The following is a 14,167-nucleotide window of genomic DNA, read 5'->3' as shown; positions in this document are numbered from 1 at the left end:
TAGCTCTTCCACATCATCAGGGGGTGTGATTCATTTCCATCAACAAAGATGTCTGAAATGATGCCTAAACATGCTGGGGACTCACCTCCGTGTGGAACTTTTCAGGAAAAAGGGGATCAAATCTCATGAAGCAACTCTTCTCTCCTCTAGCCCATGGGCAATGCAAGGAACCTGCATGTTACCAGAGGCTCACTCTCTCTTCTCATGTCTTCTGGAAAGGATTCATGAATGCTTCCTTCAAGGTGAAGCAGAAGCCTGCATTCCCAGCTGCACAGAAGTGTTTGAGGGCAGTGTCTCCCTTAAAACCCAAGAAGAAAAACAGGTCATTAAACAGGCACATGGATTAGAGTACATGATCAATGATCCCTCCTCCCTGAAGCCTTCCACATGCCCACCTTCCACATTCACAGAGAAATGCTTGGCCATTCTCAAGACCAGGAGACCATGATGCTCATCACCAGGAAGTCAATAGGAACATGAACAGAGCAGCATGGATTGCACAAGGTGGCACACCAAGGATCTGCAGCACAGCTGCTAGAACACCAGAGCTGAACTTCAGTATTGACTTTCTGCCACCTGCCGAGTACGATGGTAATGTCAAGCACAACATGCAGATATGCAAGTAGTGGGTGACACGGTGCATCCATTCACAGAAGTGGGCAACATCTTCATTGGAACAAGGAAGTATCTTATCCTTACTCATCAAAATCATCACAAAGAATAAAATGGATGCAAGACTTCTCATTTCACTATCATGTAGCTGTTGGAATTCCCTATTAAATAATACCTCCTCCAAAATAAAAAATATCTCAGACATGTGTCAACTATTCAATGGATGACATTTTAAAAACTAGGCCTTTCCTTCATATTTATGTATGCTATAGCCCTGCCTAAGGCTCTTTGAGAAAGGAGCACATAGAATTGGATCTTTGAAAATCTCACATTTGCCGATAAATATTACCGACAATGTCAGGCATGGCAAAGTGAAAAGTGGGCCTTTGGATACTCAGAGAATGCTATGTTGTGAGATTGGTGTCTCTGACTCATAGACAGCATGTGGTTTCTATGAAAGCTGGTGAGGGAGCAGGAGTAACGAAGCTCATGGAACAGATGACCTCAGGGAATACTGACAGATAGGCCAAACTGGAGAACATGTTCCAGCTAACATTGGTATTTGGGCTCCTGAGCCCAGTCCTGTTTTAAAAAAAGTTGCAGACAGGCAGTGTTCATGTACAAAATGTCTACCATGTAAAAGTGGGTAATTGAAATGTCATCTAGGTACACATCTGATAGAATGGTCTGCCAACCTATGGATTTCATTCTAACAAATAAAAAGAAAAACACAGACATGAGACATAAAGATAAAACCTTGTCTTCACCAGGATGCCTAAAAATAAGTTTTATTTGCCTCATGCAAAGAGCTTTCAATAGAACTTCTGATTTCTGAATGAACCCATTCAATTTTATAATGCACAGATCATAAGGTTTTCTTTACAGAATATTCTCTTCTTCTTCTTCTTAAAGCCTCACATAGAAAATGTCTCACAGGACATAGGAGGGGAATGACCCAAAGGATGAGAGAATGGCTGGAACCGTTCTCAAATGTGCCCATGTAGCCTAAAGTTTAAAGGCACCTGATTGTACTCTAAAACAATGATGGACCTATTTGATCCATTAATTAATAAATAGCACCGCTTTACCACTTGAACCAAATCACAGAAAAATGGAAACAGATGATCGAATTCCTCTTCTCCCATCACCTCCTGGCCCAGACTCTCCCCAGAGGTGGCTCTGGTCATCTGTCTATTAGGGAGTCACCCGTGGTCCCCTATCTCTCAGAAAAGAAAATCACCTCAGCTACTGTCCCTAAAGCCAAGTGATGGCTGCGGTTTCCACACTGTGTGGATCTGGAGAGATGCACAGTGCCGCTGGACCAGCCTATGTTCAGGGCTGTGTCTGTGTCCCACAGCTGAAACATGTGGTCCAGGGTCTTCTTTCCACCCACAGGTCCTAAGAACTTGCAGTCAGCACGTGCCTCCTTATTCACTGTGGCCACAGACTTCCTGCCAATGGCCATTGCATTGTACACGTCTTATAATTTAACACGGCATTGAAATGAACTTCCTTCTGGGAGCTTCCCAGGGCACGTCCCAAGACCTGAATTTCTGTGTTGTAGGGAGCATAGCATTCGTGCATTTTTTAAGTTTCATGGATAATGTTAAATGTGCCTCCAAAGTGCATGAAAAAAGCTTATCTTCCTATCCCCTCCCAGCACATATTATCAACATCCTTAATTTTGGTAAAAAATTAATAAATATAACACATCATTTGAGCCTGTGTTCACCTTCTTGCCAGCTGTGTTCCAGTGACCTCCTCCCGTGCATAGTGCTCATCTGTGTTTCTCCTCGTGCCTCCTGTTCTACTGGGTTGCCATTTCCTCCCAATCGGTCCCTCTGTTTTGACAATGTTTGGGGCATATTTCGTTGGAGAGTAGTTTCTAACGTGGATGGTCAATTGAACCATCTTGACAGCTTTGGGTTTTGAGGATTGAAGCCAACCCTCCCCATTTCTAGCCCACAGCCTCTTCTCCTAGATTTCTACCAGTATTCCAGTAAATATTTCATTGAATTTGGTTGGTCTCTGTGTCTGGGTTCAAGACTTAGGTCCTGCACTTGCTAGCAGGGACATTGTGCTTTCTGGTTTGTTGTGTTGGCTTCTTGGGGACACTGTGAGGATCAGGTAGGCAAGGCAGGTAGAGTGGCTGGCCTAGAGCATGGCCCAGAGGGAGCGTTTGATCAACATTATTTGTAAAATGACAGCTGTCAATTATCACAACCAACATGAAAGGCCATCCTAATAATCATCATTATGAAAATATTGGTCACAATAATGTTTTCTACTTCTATGGTACAACTGTATTATACTCTCCATGAGTGAGGTCACAGGCCATGTGTCATTGTGTGCCTGCTTCTGTCACTTAGCCTGGAGGCCCCTGGCATAGTTTGCGCTTCAGGACTGGAAGATCTTTTACGATACAGTTTTCAAGTGGCCATTGGTCGCCTGATGGTACTCCATGGGGTCATCTGAGCCTGGCTTGCATCTGGCTCCTGCAACCAACATCCTGTTTTGCTAGAAACTCCATCGAAAGAGGCTTGGAACTCCTGCTCTCTTGTTCATCTCTGAAGTTCTGCCATTTCTTCTCAGATGGCTCCCCTGCTCCAGGGCTTTGAAGCGGTTTCTTTGGAAGCTTCTGCACAGGGTTAAGGACAAGCCATTCCTCACATGCTCCTTCAACAGGAGGAAGAGAGGGACCAGAGGGGCCACAGGGAGCAACCTCCTGCTCTGTTCCAGGCAGCCACTTCCAGGCTGGGGCTGCAGCCTGGGGCTCTCAGGACGGCTCTGGCTAAGGGGGAAGCCCTACCCAAGCCTGGGTCACAGCCTCCCATGCCCCAGGGCAGCTGGTGAGCACTGGTGGAGGGTGGAGGGGAAGGCTTGCACCCCAGGAGTCGGGTCTGGACAGCATTCAGGTGGGAAGAGACCGCTGGTCACCAAGGGGATGTGAAGCAGGGGGTGACCCAGGGCAGCCATGAGATCTCCTCTAAAGACCACTGTGGTCCCAGCAGTACAAAGGGACTGAGTGACATTATTACTCTTCCCTGTTTTAAGGACAGAGGTGTGGAAGGGATTCCTGAGAGTCACAGAAAACGTGGCTCACAGGTTTCATTTTGCCATCTAGGAGTGACTTTGGCCGCACTGGTGGCAATTCCCCGGACCTTTGATGAGCCCCCTGGCATCCTCCCAGTGAGTCCTCCCAGGCCCAGTCTCAGGGGCAGACAGCTGCTCTGACTGCTCTCCCTGGACCTGAGGATCACATGGGGTTTTGAAATTCTTTTTGTTGCCGCACTGGGCATTGAACCCAGGGCCTTGCACATGCTAGGCAAGTGCTCTACCGCGGAGCTCACCCAGCCCTGAGGGTGACAGGTGTGGAGAGCATTTGCTACCTGAGTCTTGGTGAGCTGAATCCTCATAGCCCTGAAGTCAGCACGTTTCTCTACCAGCTGCATTTGCAGGGTTAAGATCTTAGCTTGAGTTTTGATTTCCCTTATTTCTTCACTTCTCTCTCTCTCTCTCTCTTTTGGTACCAGGGGTTGAACCAAGGGGTGCTTTACCACTGAACCACATCCCCAGCCCTTTTTAAAATACTTCATTACAGACAGAGTCTCACTGAGTTGCTCAGAGCCTCACTAAATGGCTAAGGTTGGCTTGAAACATGCCATCCTCCATCTCAGCCTCCAGAGTGGCTGGGATTACAGGCATGCACCACTGCCCCCCAGCTCTGCACTATTCTTAATCAGAGAACCTGTGGGGCTATGTTTACTAGGTATGAATTGAGTTGCCCTAAGAGAAAAGAAAAAGTAACAAAGCACTGCTGTGTGGGCAAATCAGGGATGACCCCAGGACAGGGTCAGCTTTCTCTCCAAGGAAACCCCACTGCCAAAAAGGAGCCCCTTGGCCAACGCAGTGGTGCACTCCTGGAATCCCTGCACCTCAGGAGGCTGAGGCAGGAGGATCAAAAAGTTCAAAATCAGCCTTAGCAATGGCAAGGCACTAAGCAAATCAGTGAGCCCCTGACCCTAAATCAAATTCAAAATTGGGCTGGGGATGGGGTTCAGTGGTCAAGCATCCCTGAGATCAATCACCGGTACCACCCCCCACCCCCACACCCCCCGTGAAATAAAAGAGCCTCTGCTAAGGACTTCCATGTTGGCTGAGGCAGCTGCCTGCAGTGGGTGTCCTGCAGAATGCAGTCAATCTCCCCAGGCCTGGGCTGTGGTGAGGGGTTGGCCCGGTGACCAGGGGTTAGCCCCCTGCTAATGATCACTTGGTATTGTGGTTTGGATGTCAAATGTCCCCATTGCCCATGTGCTAAAGGCTTGGTCACCAGCCTGTGGCCCTTGGGACATAATGGAAACTTTAGTAGGTGGGGCCTCCTGGAAGGAATGAGATCATTAGGGGTGTGACCTTGAGGGGGATATTGGGACCCAGCCCAGTCCTACACACCCTCTTCCCAGTTACCCAGAGATGAGCAGCCTCCTCTGTCATGTGCTCCAGCTGCCAGGATGTCATACTGTGCTGCCACAGGCCCAAAGCAACAGGGCTAAGGTGCCATGGACTGAGACCTATGCAGCCATGAGCCAAAAGAAACCCTGTTTCCTTTTAAGGGGATTCTCTCAGATGCTTTGTCACAGCAACAGAAAGCTGACAGCACCCTTGGTCTGTGCTCCTGCTTTATACATAGGGATGCTGAGGGCCCACAGGAAGCCAAGCAGCCCCAGGTCACATGGTCCTGTAAAAACAACTATTATCCATTCATTCACTGACTACATGGCATGAGCTGGACTCCAGATCTCAGTGTTTGAAAAAGTTGTGTTTCCTTCCTGCCCCTTAGTCCCTCGCTCTCTCTTTTTGTATGAATCCAAGAAGGACCTTCAGGAGATTGCAGTGCCACCCAGTCATCCTAGCCAACTTTGTACTTGAACATGAAGTTCATGGGATGTTTCTGCTTCACATTGTGTTAGTCACTAGTCATCAGAGAGCTCTGTGCTTTCACCTACAGAGTGCCACCCCACTTCCCTGCTGCAAGGGCTCTTCCTGCCAGGTCACCTGCTGGATGGAGGGCACTGCCCAGTGCCCTAGATCTCTCCTGAATGTCCTGTGACCAACCCACTGCAGGCCAGGCAGACATCCACTGTGATGAGCCGCCTCTGCCGTTTATGCAGATTATGGTCGCCATTACAAGATGGCGCTGACTCCGCTGTGGTATGTGACAAACAACTCCTTATTTGGGAGAGTTGGCTCATGGCTTTTCAGCACCCTATGAGAAAGTTCCACGTGGCAGCTTCGCATTGGGGCTTGAGATGCTATATTAAGGCTGGAAGGTGCATCCGAGGGATCAGTAGAAGAAATATCAAGGGCCTGAATAAACCGCTGAAAGAAGATTCCCGAGTTGCGTCTTCCTTGCGGGTAAGGGGTTGAGACAATCATTACCAGCACCATCATCACCACCATCATCTTCATCATCAGCATCACCACCACCACCACCATCATCATCACCACCATGCTCTCGGAGCCTCTGCTCCGCCCACCTGAGCCACCGCTGTCCCTCGGCACAGCCCCACACCTGCTCTGTTAGGGACCAGGCCTTCCCACACGCCCAGGGCTTCCCGCACACGGAACCCACCCTGGAAACCGCTGACCTGTCTCCCGCCCCAGCTGGAGCAGCCTGTCCTTGGAACCGTTGTGTCCAGTGCTTCTGCCTCAGCACCTGTCCCAGCACATGAACGTGACCTGGTCTGGGTGGGCAGCCTTCTGAGTGTGCCCCCACCCCCAGCAGGGCCCCCAGACAGCAATACAGGCTCAACCGGGAGCCTCAGGTCCCTCTTCCAAGGCCAGAGGGACTGTCTGCCAGGAAGAGGGCACACAGATGGGCACCGCACACACCGTGGCTTGGACTGGCAGCCGGGGCTCTGCCTGAGCTGGAGGGTGACCAAAAGCACAGACCCCCTTGGCGTCTGAAGTTGTGCCATGTGGAAGCTGCTGTCGGACCGTGGAAGAGGTCCTGAGGGGTGCTCTTGTCCACCTGGGTCTGCACCGCCCCGTGGGCCTGGACGGACTCCGGAGAAGGAACGTGGCAGTATCCTGCCGCCCGGTGTGGTCAGGCCATGGCCAACAGCCTCCTGAGACAAGGGGCTTCTTCGGACCGATGCTGTCACTTCCCGACACATTGTCATCCCACGCCCCTCAACACCCCAACTTCTGGGGTGAATCAGAGCCTGGAAGATGGCGGGAGGGAATGGGGCACAGGTTGGCGCCTGGAGGGGGTCCTAACGGGAACGGGGGTGAGGCCCTTCACCTGCGCATGGTGAATGCTCTCCTACTCACTGCATGTGTCACCTTGTCCCAAGAAGGGCACAGTTGGAGAGGGAGTGGCCCAGGTGACGTGGAAGAGTAAGAAGGCTGCAGAATACCGGGTATCCAGAATGTTCCGTCTAAGTGCAACAGACCAGCAGGGCGTTACCGTCCCAGCCAACCATCTGCTGTTCACTGGCAGAGGGACAGATCACCCCTGACTGGCGTCACAAGCCTTGGTGGTTCCACGTGCTGGGCCATGGCTGCCCAGGCCCTTGGTCCTGACTGTCCCCACCCTGTGCCACCGGCCCTCCCTCTGTTCATCTCACCCTCTCGCTGGGAAACAACCTCAGTAAACGCTTCTAGAAATAGGAAGCTCTGGCTCTCCTCTAATTAGATAATTTGAAATTGGGCCAAATTGACAGAACCATTTTTATGTGTCTCCTCGTCTTTATTCCTTGTTTGAAAAGTTATGAGCAGGACTAGTACTTTGGAGTGTGAAGGCTGGTATTTATCTCCCGCTGAGTCGGACAACTCTGTCTGGCTGGAAACAGAGGGTCCCACAGCAGCCGCTTTCCTTCCTGAGGTGGAAGTGCTCAGTTTAGGCCCCCCGTGGTCACCAGGGCCGCCCACCCACCACACTGGCCTGTCCTGGAGGTTGGTTCCATATGCTCTCCCACTCCCCGGGAGCCACGTCTCCAGGTGGCATCTCACACGCCAGCTTGCACTTTGTTACGCTGTTGTGATGCCCATCAACATGTGGGTGACCCCTCCACGTCCCCTCTGGGAGTGGACCATGAAAGATACGGGGCAGGTCTCAGGGCACAGAGATGGACAGTCTCGTCAGCCGGGACTGCAGAGCTGGGCCGTTCCAAACACCGAGGGAGCCAAGCAGAGGTGGGTGGGCACAAGCCGCCTCACCCAGAGGGACCTCGGTGTCCTGCTGGAGGACTTCTTTCTCCTGTGTGCCCAGGGAAGGGTGCACTTGGCCCCTGGAAGCAGAAGGCTGCACAGGTGGGGCACATCAGTGACGGTGTCTCTGGGTAGCAGGGGTGGGCCTGAGTGCCTCCAAAGACCAGGCCCCGGCTTTGCCCAGGGCAGCACTGAGGGCTGGACACAGGACAGGATGCAACCCCACATTTCGTGTCCCTTGCCAGCTGCCAAGCGGCACCCTGGCTTGCCTGCACCAGCTCCGGAAGGCCCCAGTCCTTAGCTCCAGCGCAGGGCACGGAGCTTGACACTGCTGAGAGGAACCAGTCGCCTCACGGGGGCGCGGGCAGGGGGAGGCAGAGAGCCAAGCGGCAGCCTGGGGCCTCATCCCACAGCTCAGGCCTGTGGCAGAGGTTGATCTTCTGCTTTCCTAAGTTGGTGCCTTTTCTTTAGGAAGTAATTTCTTCTTTAAGACTAGAAAGCACCACAGCCTGCGGGCCCCATAACTCACCTGCTGCCCCTTCTAGGTCTCCTGGGGCTAAATCCTCCTCCTCTTCCCCTGAGCTCCTTATTCACACAGCGCCCTCCCACCAGGCGCTCCCATTTAAACACATAATAGGTTAAAGACTCAAGTCTAGCTTTGCTGTATCAGTCAGCAACAGCCACACAAATGCTGTGTAACAAACCCCCCTGGGTTCTCAGCTCAGCACATACCCTGAGCTCATGACCTCACAGGGTGACTGGTCTGGCTGACCCAGCCAGGAACCAGGAGATGGCTCCACTTCTCTGCTTCATGCAGCTGGAGACTGCGGGTCAGGTGCAAGTTCAAAGCTCTTCTCCTGAGATCCTAGACCACAGAGGCCTAACTGCACAAGTGCATTTCTGGCCTCAGCTTGCCTCAGGTCCACTCTATTCTGTCAGCCAGAATAGGTCCCGTGGCCAAGCCCAAGTCCAGCTGGGCAGGGAGGTCCTCTTCTCTCTCAGTGCCTGGGGGAGGGGTGAAGGTTTGCCAACAGCATCCCACAAAGCCGAGGCACGAGGACTGGCAATGTCTTGCTAAACTGCCCTCCTGCCCAGATGATTGATGGAATACGCAGAACCCAGAGAATTTGCTAAAATCAAGGTGTAAATTCAGCAAAGTTGCAAGATATAAGACTAATATACAAAAACTGCCATTTCTCTAACTTACAGCAATTACTGGAAATGAACTAAAATGAACCATTTATAATAACACTAGACGTAGCAAAAGGTGTGTAGGGCTCATCACTGGAATCCACAGAACTGTGCAAAGAGAGACGGAACTAGAACCAGATCAGTGTGTGAGCAGAGGCCTGAATTTAGAAGAAATCAGAGAATCTTCTGAACACTGGCTGGGCAGTGCGGGGGGTCAGGGACTGTAAAGCAGGTGGGGAGGAAGGTTAGGACGCAGCGCTGTTGCCAGACGACCCGGCCACTGAACCCCGAGCATCACCAGAGTGGCTGAGGAGTTTAATTTTGACTTAATTCATTCATCTAAATTCTTGTGCTAGTGGCCACCATATTGGACGGCAGGGCCCTGGAGCCCTGTCCAGAAAGCCCAGAGGGACCTGTATCCCTAGTTCTGTACTGAACCGCGAGAGACAAGGTCAGACACACTCTCCCCGTCCCTCCCTGTCGAGCCCCCTTGTGGTGTGAGCTCTGGGGAAGGGCTGCGTCTCTGTCCCCGAGGACACCTGCCCAGGCGGTGACAGCCTGGCTAGGCCCTGTCTGCTGGGGCCTTTCCAGCCCATGTTTCAAAGGCCTCCAGCTGGCTCATGCCCCTCTGCCACCGGCTCCCCACAGCAGGCTCCACTCAGGAAGGGAAAGGCGTGGTCTCCGCTGTGTCCCTCCCCGGCACTGACCCTGTCAATGGGAGGCACAGGACGGTCTCTCAGGTCCAGGAAAGTCACAGAAAGTGGAGTTGTTCTCCAGGGAGGCCCCCCAGCCTCTCCCCCAGGCGCACCTGCCCTGAGACACAGGCTGCTCCCATCTAAAGCTGCACCCCCACCAAAGGAGAGGGGACAGCAGGGGCTGGGGACACGTTGCCCTGTCCCTCCACCCTAAAGATGCTGTAGCAGCTACAGCAGGAGGAACCTTTCTCCTGTGGGCCACTGAAGGGTCCCCACGCTGCTGGGAGAGCAGCTGGCTCCCACCGGCCCCTGCCTCCTCCAGTCACGGCCCGGGTTGACGCTGGCACTTGGCTTCCGAGCGGGCAACTTGCATGTGGGGTCCCTTTTACCAGATGAACACCCCTCAACCCCCAGGCCACGTGCTGCCATCACCAAAGGCCTGTCACCTCCTCCATGGGGACAGGAAGCAGCCTGGGCCGCATCTGTAAGGGCCAGGGAGGCTCTTCCTTGGCTCCCACATCAGAGGGGCCCAGTGTCCACATTCTACAGAAAGGTCCAGATGGTTGCTGAGAGGACTTGGAGGGAAGGTGAGAGAGATGCAGGTTCCAGTGGGTTCTGGTAGGTTCTACCAAGGTCTCGCAGCTCTTGAAGAGACTACAGAGAAAGGCCCTCCTTTAAACCACCCCCCAGACAAGCGATGCCCAAGGGCCTTGGCACAGCCACCAGGGGCCATGGAGGAACAGGACCAGATTTAAGAGAAGCACGTCACTTGGAGAAAGGCTGGCGGAAGCCCTGGAAGGGCACGAGGAGGGAGCTGGAGAAGCCGGCCACGCCACTGGAGGACCTGAGGCCCACGCTGTCCTCCCAGCACCAGGTCCTTCCCCCGGCAGCCCTGCGCGGAGGCCTGCGGCTCTGGGAGGGTGCGGGCTGCACGGAGCCCCCCAGCAGCTCCTGAGCCAGCAGAAGCAGAGCGCCCGTGTCCATTCCCATTCTGGGTCTGCTCTGGCCAGTGCTGTCTCCGTTCTCTGCCCCAGACTCCCAGCGGTCGGATTCTGCCACAGTAATGATGGCTGTCTGTGCTGTGTTCTGGAGCTCACCCCGGGGGCCAGGAGCGCCCGATGGCACTTGATTCTCTGTCCCTCTCGCCCTCCCCGCCGTAGGAGGGAGCCTGAAGGTTGCATTCTGCATGTGGCTTGGAGGCCAGCTGAGACCTCCCGGCGCTGCAGGCTCAGGGGCCTGTCTGGGCCTCAGTTGCTCACTCCAGTCCAGGGACACCAGGGCTGCCTGCTCTGCCCTCCTGTGTGCCCAAGGGCCACATGCCATCGGGTGTTCCAGGTGCTGAGAGCTGAGACTTTGCTGTGTGGACATGGCCTACTGGCTGCTGCAGAGTCCACTGTGCCTGCAAGCCAGGAAGGCTAGTGCGATGCAGCACCCCTTGCAGGTGAGAGCTCAGGTGGGCCTCCTGTGGTCTGCAGTCAGTGCCGAGGGCCAGGGGCTGCTGCAGACAGCAGCAGAGAGGGACACCGGGGAGCGGAGGTGTGGACCCACTCTGACGATGCTGGACAGCAGTGGGCTTGGCCGTCCCTCTGCAGTACGACTGTGCAGACGGGCCTGGAAGCTCCCCCTGGAGCCAGCCTTCCTGCGATCCTGGAAGTTGTTTGACCCTGGTTGGGTCAAGGGACCCTTCTCTGCAGCTGGCCTCTACCCCTTAGCAAAATGAGAGTTGGGGTTACTGTCGGTCAGCCCAGCGGCACCCCAGGGCAGCACTCACTTGGCCAACTGTGGCCCCTGCCTGGCCCTGGGTCCACACACAGCAGGCCCCCACGCCTCCTCTTCCTTGCCTATCTTTCCTGCTCAGACTGAAGCCCAGGCCACCACTCATGGGCACCATGATGAGTGACATGCATCCAGCCCCCTTCTTCCCTCCAAGCCGGAGCCAGAGATGGAGGCCACAGGCCGGGCTGGCCAGGCTGACCACCAGGAGAGACTGCACTTCTGCGGGGTCAGGGAGGGAGAGACCTAGCTCACCAGCTCCACTGTGTCCTCCACACCTGGCTTTGATCAGAGCCCGGGACACTGTGGGGCCATGCTCAGGGAGCAGCAGACCCCCATCTTGTGGGGAAAGTCACCCTCGTGTTGCGCAGCCAGAGCCATGTGACATGTAGGTAGTCACCGTTCTAGTCTGTGACTGCCCTGCCCATGTCCTGATTCCAGACTGAGCTACATGCACATGTGTGCACACACACACGCACATGCACACACACACGCACATGCACACACACACACACACACACACACACACACACTCTTGCCTGCAGGAACATGGGATTTGCTATACATAGGAAGTAACAGCCCATGAGGGTCCAGCATACAGCAGGCTCCGGGACCAGGGCCCCCTCCTGAGAGGGGGCACCTTGGTGGGCGCAGAGAATCCACTATGCCCTGTAATCTGCCAACCCAGTGACAACGTCCAGGCAGTGTGGGAGAGATGAGCCTTTGCTCTCACCTCCACACAGACCTCGGGGGGCACCCTGGGGGAAGTAGCCCTCCACCCTCAGGCCCTCAGCCCATGAGACCCGGGGAGCTGATCCGTCCCTGGAGGTTGGCCTGAGCCTGGGTCCACCTGCTGGAGCTGGCCTCCCCGAGCAGGCTGCCTCTGTCCTTGCTATAGCACCCCACCCCCTGGAGCCCTCTCTGGGCGCTCCCACCTGGGGGACTTCGGATGTCCCCCGGCTCTGGCAGCTCGTGGACTCTATAGAGCAAATCCCCTGTCCCCCATGTGCCTGTGGGCCATGCCCTGCCCTGGACCATGATGGTCTAGGAGAACCTAGTGCCCATCACTCAGGAGTAAGCCAGCATGGCCACAGGGGGACCCTCACTCCCATGTGGACATCGATGCTGACGGCTGGCCCCAGGCGGGGAGGTTTAGCTGCGGAGGGGACAGTGTGTGTGATGGCCTCCCGGCACAGCAGAGGAAGAGAGAAACCACACCTGAGGACAGAGACTGTTTCCTGGTCTCTCGATGGGAGCCGAGCCAGCCTGGGAGACGCGGGCACACCACTGCTGGCCTTGAGGACGCGCTGGTGTCCTTGGGGGCTGCAGATCAGGCGGGAGGCGCGTCCCCTTTGGACCTCCAGAAGGCACTGGCCCTGCCAACGCTTTGGTCCTGGGACTTCCGCCCTCCAGAACTGTAAAGTAAGCCCCCGTGACTTCAAGTCCCTCAGCCTGTGGCAGCTTGTGACAGCAGCTGTGGCACATGCTATGGGGCCCTGCTGGCCACGTGGGGATTCTGGCCTTTGCTTAGAGAGAAACGGGAGTCATTTCAAATGCCTGGTGTGGAGAGGGATCCCACGAGGGCACCCTGCCTGTCCTGTGTGGCTGGGGCCCTAGAGCGAGCCTTTGGTCAGTGGCCTGCACCCTGGGCTATTTTGGGGTGTGGGCTCCAGGGCTGGGAGGCAGAGCCACCAGGGCAGCCAGCTCAGGCCGAAGCTGTGGCCCGCCCACAGGCCTGGAGGTCAGTGGAGACGGTGGCCTTGGGCTGCAGGAAGCCCCTCCAGGTGACCTAAGCAGCCAGGCCCCCTCACCACGCCTGGCAGACACAAGACCTTGACCGCTCATAGGCCCCCAGGGTGCAGCTCTTCAGGTGACAGGACCAGAGGCCTCAGAAGGAGCTGGGTGGCCCTGACCTCCTGTGTTTGTTCTCCTGTGACCCAGCCAGTGACAAGGGCCAAGCCAGGGCCATTGAAGGGATCAGAGCTGGCCCCGTGGGTCCAGCCCACTGGCATTGACCTTGTTGTCCCTCTACCCTCAGTTTCTGTTTCAATGGAGGGCAGTGAGGACGTCACCATTGGGGGACTCTGTGGGGACTGGAGAGGCAACCAGGGGCCACTCCCAGACACAGGGCCTGTGACGTCCAGAACCATCGGTGCCATTGGGCTCTGCAGCTGCTCCTGAGGACGAGGGAAGCCCAAGCAGCAAAGACGTGGTCAGAGGAGAGGGGCCAGTCTCCAGCTGCCTCCTTGGACAGGGAGGTGGCAGACTCATGGCCCCCGGGTCCCTGGGTCACCCCTCCTTCCTCCAGGGTGGGGCTGCAGTGCGGGGAGTGGGGGGCCAGGGCTAGGGCTCTACATGCGGCCAGGAGGGGAAGCGGCCCACGTCCTACGTCCCTGGGCTTCCTGGACAAGTGTCAGCTGCTGCCCTGCTGCTCCCCGAGGGTGGGGGGCGCCTATGGAGAAACCAGCGAGCACCAGCCACACAGGAGGCTGCGCTTTTGCGGAGGTGGTGAATGGAGGAGCCTGGAAATGAAGTTCAGGTGGCTCAGGTGCTCCATGCCCTGGAGGCCCTGCTGTGCCTTTGTCGGGACGCAGCCCATCCATCTGCAATTCCAGGCACAGGAACCGAGCGAGCCTGGGAAAAATTAGCATCTCATCCACACCAGGATCCCCGGGAGCAACGAGTCC

The 14,167-nt window shown here is 55.3% G+C and overlaps 1 protein-coding gene across 4 annotated transcripts in view; it reads right to left on the bottom strand.

Moving 5' to 3' along the window:
* LOC144369275 (uncharacterized) overlaps positions 1-3,181 on the bottom strand; it is a 30,722-nt gene extending 27,541 nt beyond the window's left edge. For 2 of the 4 annotated variants that reach the window (XM_078028595.1, XM_078028599.1), the window contains exon 1: positions 86-3,173. In XM_078028595.1, the coding sequence (XP_077884721.1) occupies positions 86-127 (42 nt within the window). In that variant the 5' untranslated portion in view covers positions 128-3,173. Of the gene's footprint in view, positions 1-85 lie in introns of all 4 variants that reach the window. The other 2 variants (XM_078028596.1, XM_078028597.1) reach the window with 2 other exon arrangements.
* Positions 3,182-14,167: the final 10,986 nt, after the last annotated feature.

Source organism: Ictidomys tridecemlineatus, chromosome 12 (genome assembly GCF_052094955.1).
Source record: "Ictidomys tridecemlineatus isolate mIctTri1 chromosome 12, mIctTri1.hap1, whole genome shotgun sequence".
NCBI classification, from domain to species: domain Eukaryota; kingdom Metazoa; phylum Chordata; class Mammalia; order Rodentia; family Sciuridae; genus Ictidomys; species Ictidomys tridecemlineatus.
The sequence above is the reverse complement of the archived record's forward strand: the minus strand, read 5'-3'. Positions and strand labels throughout refer to the sequence as shown.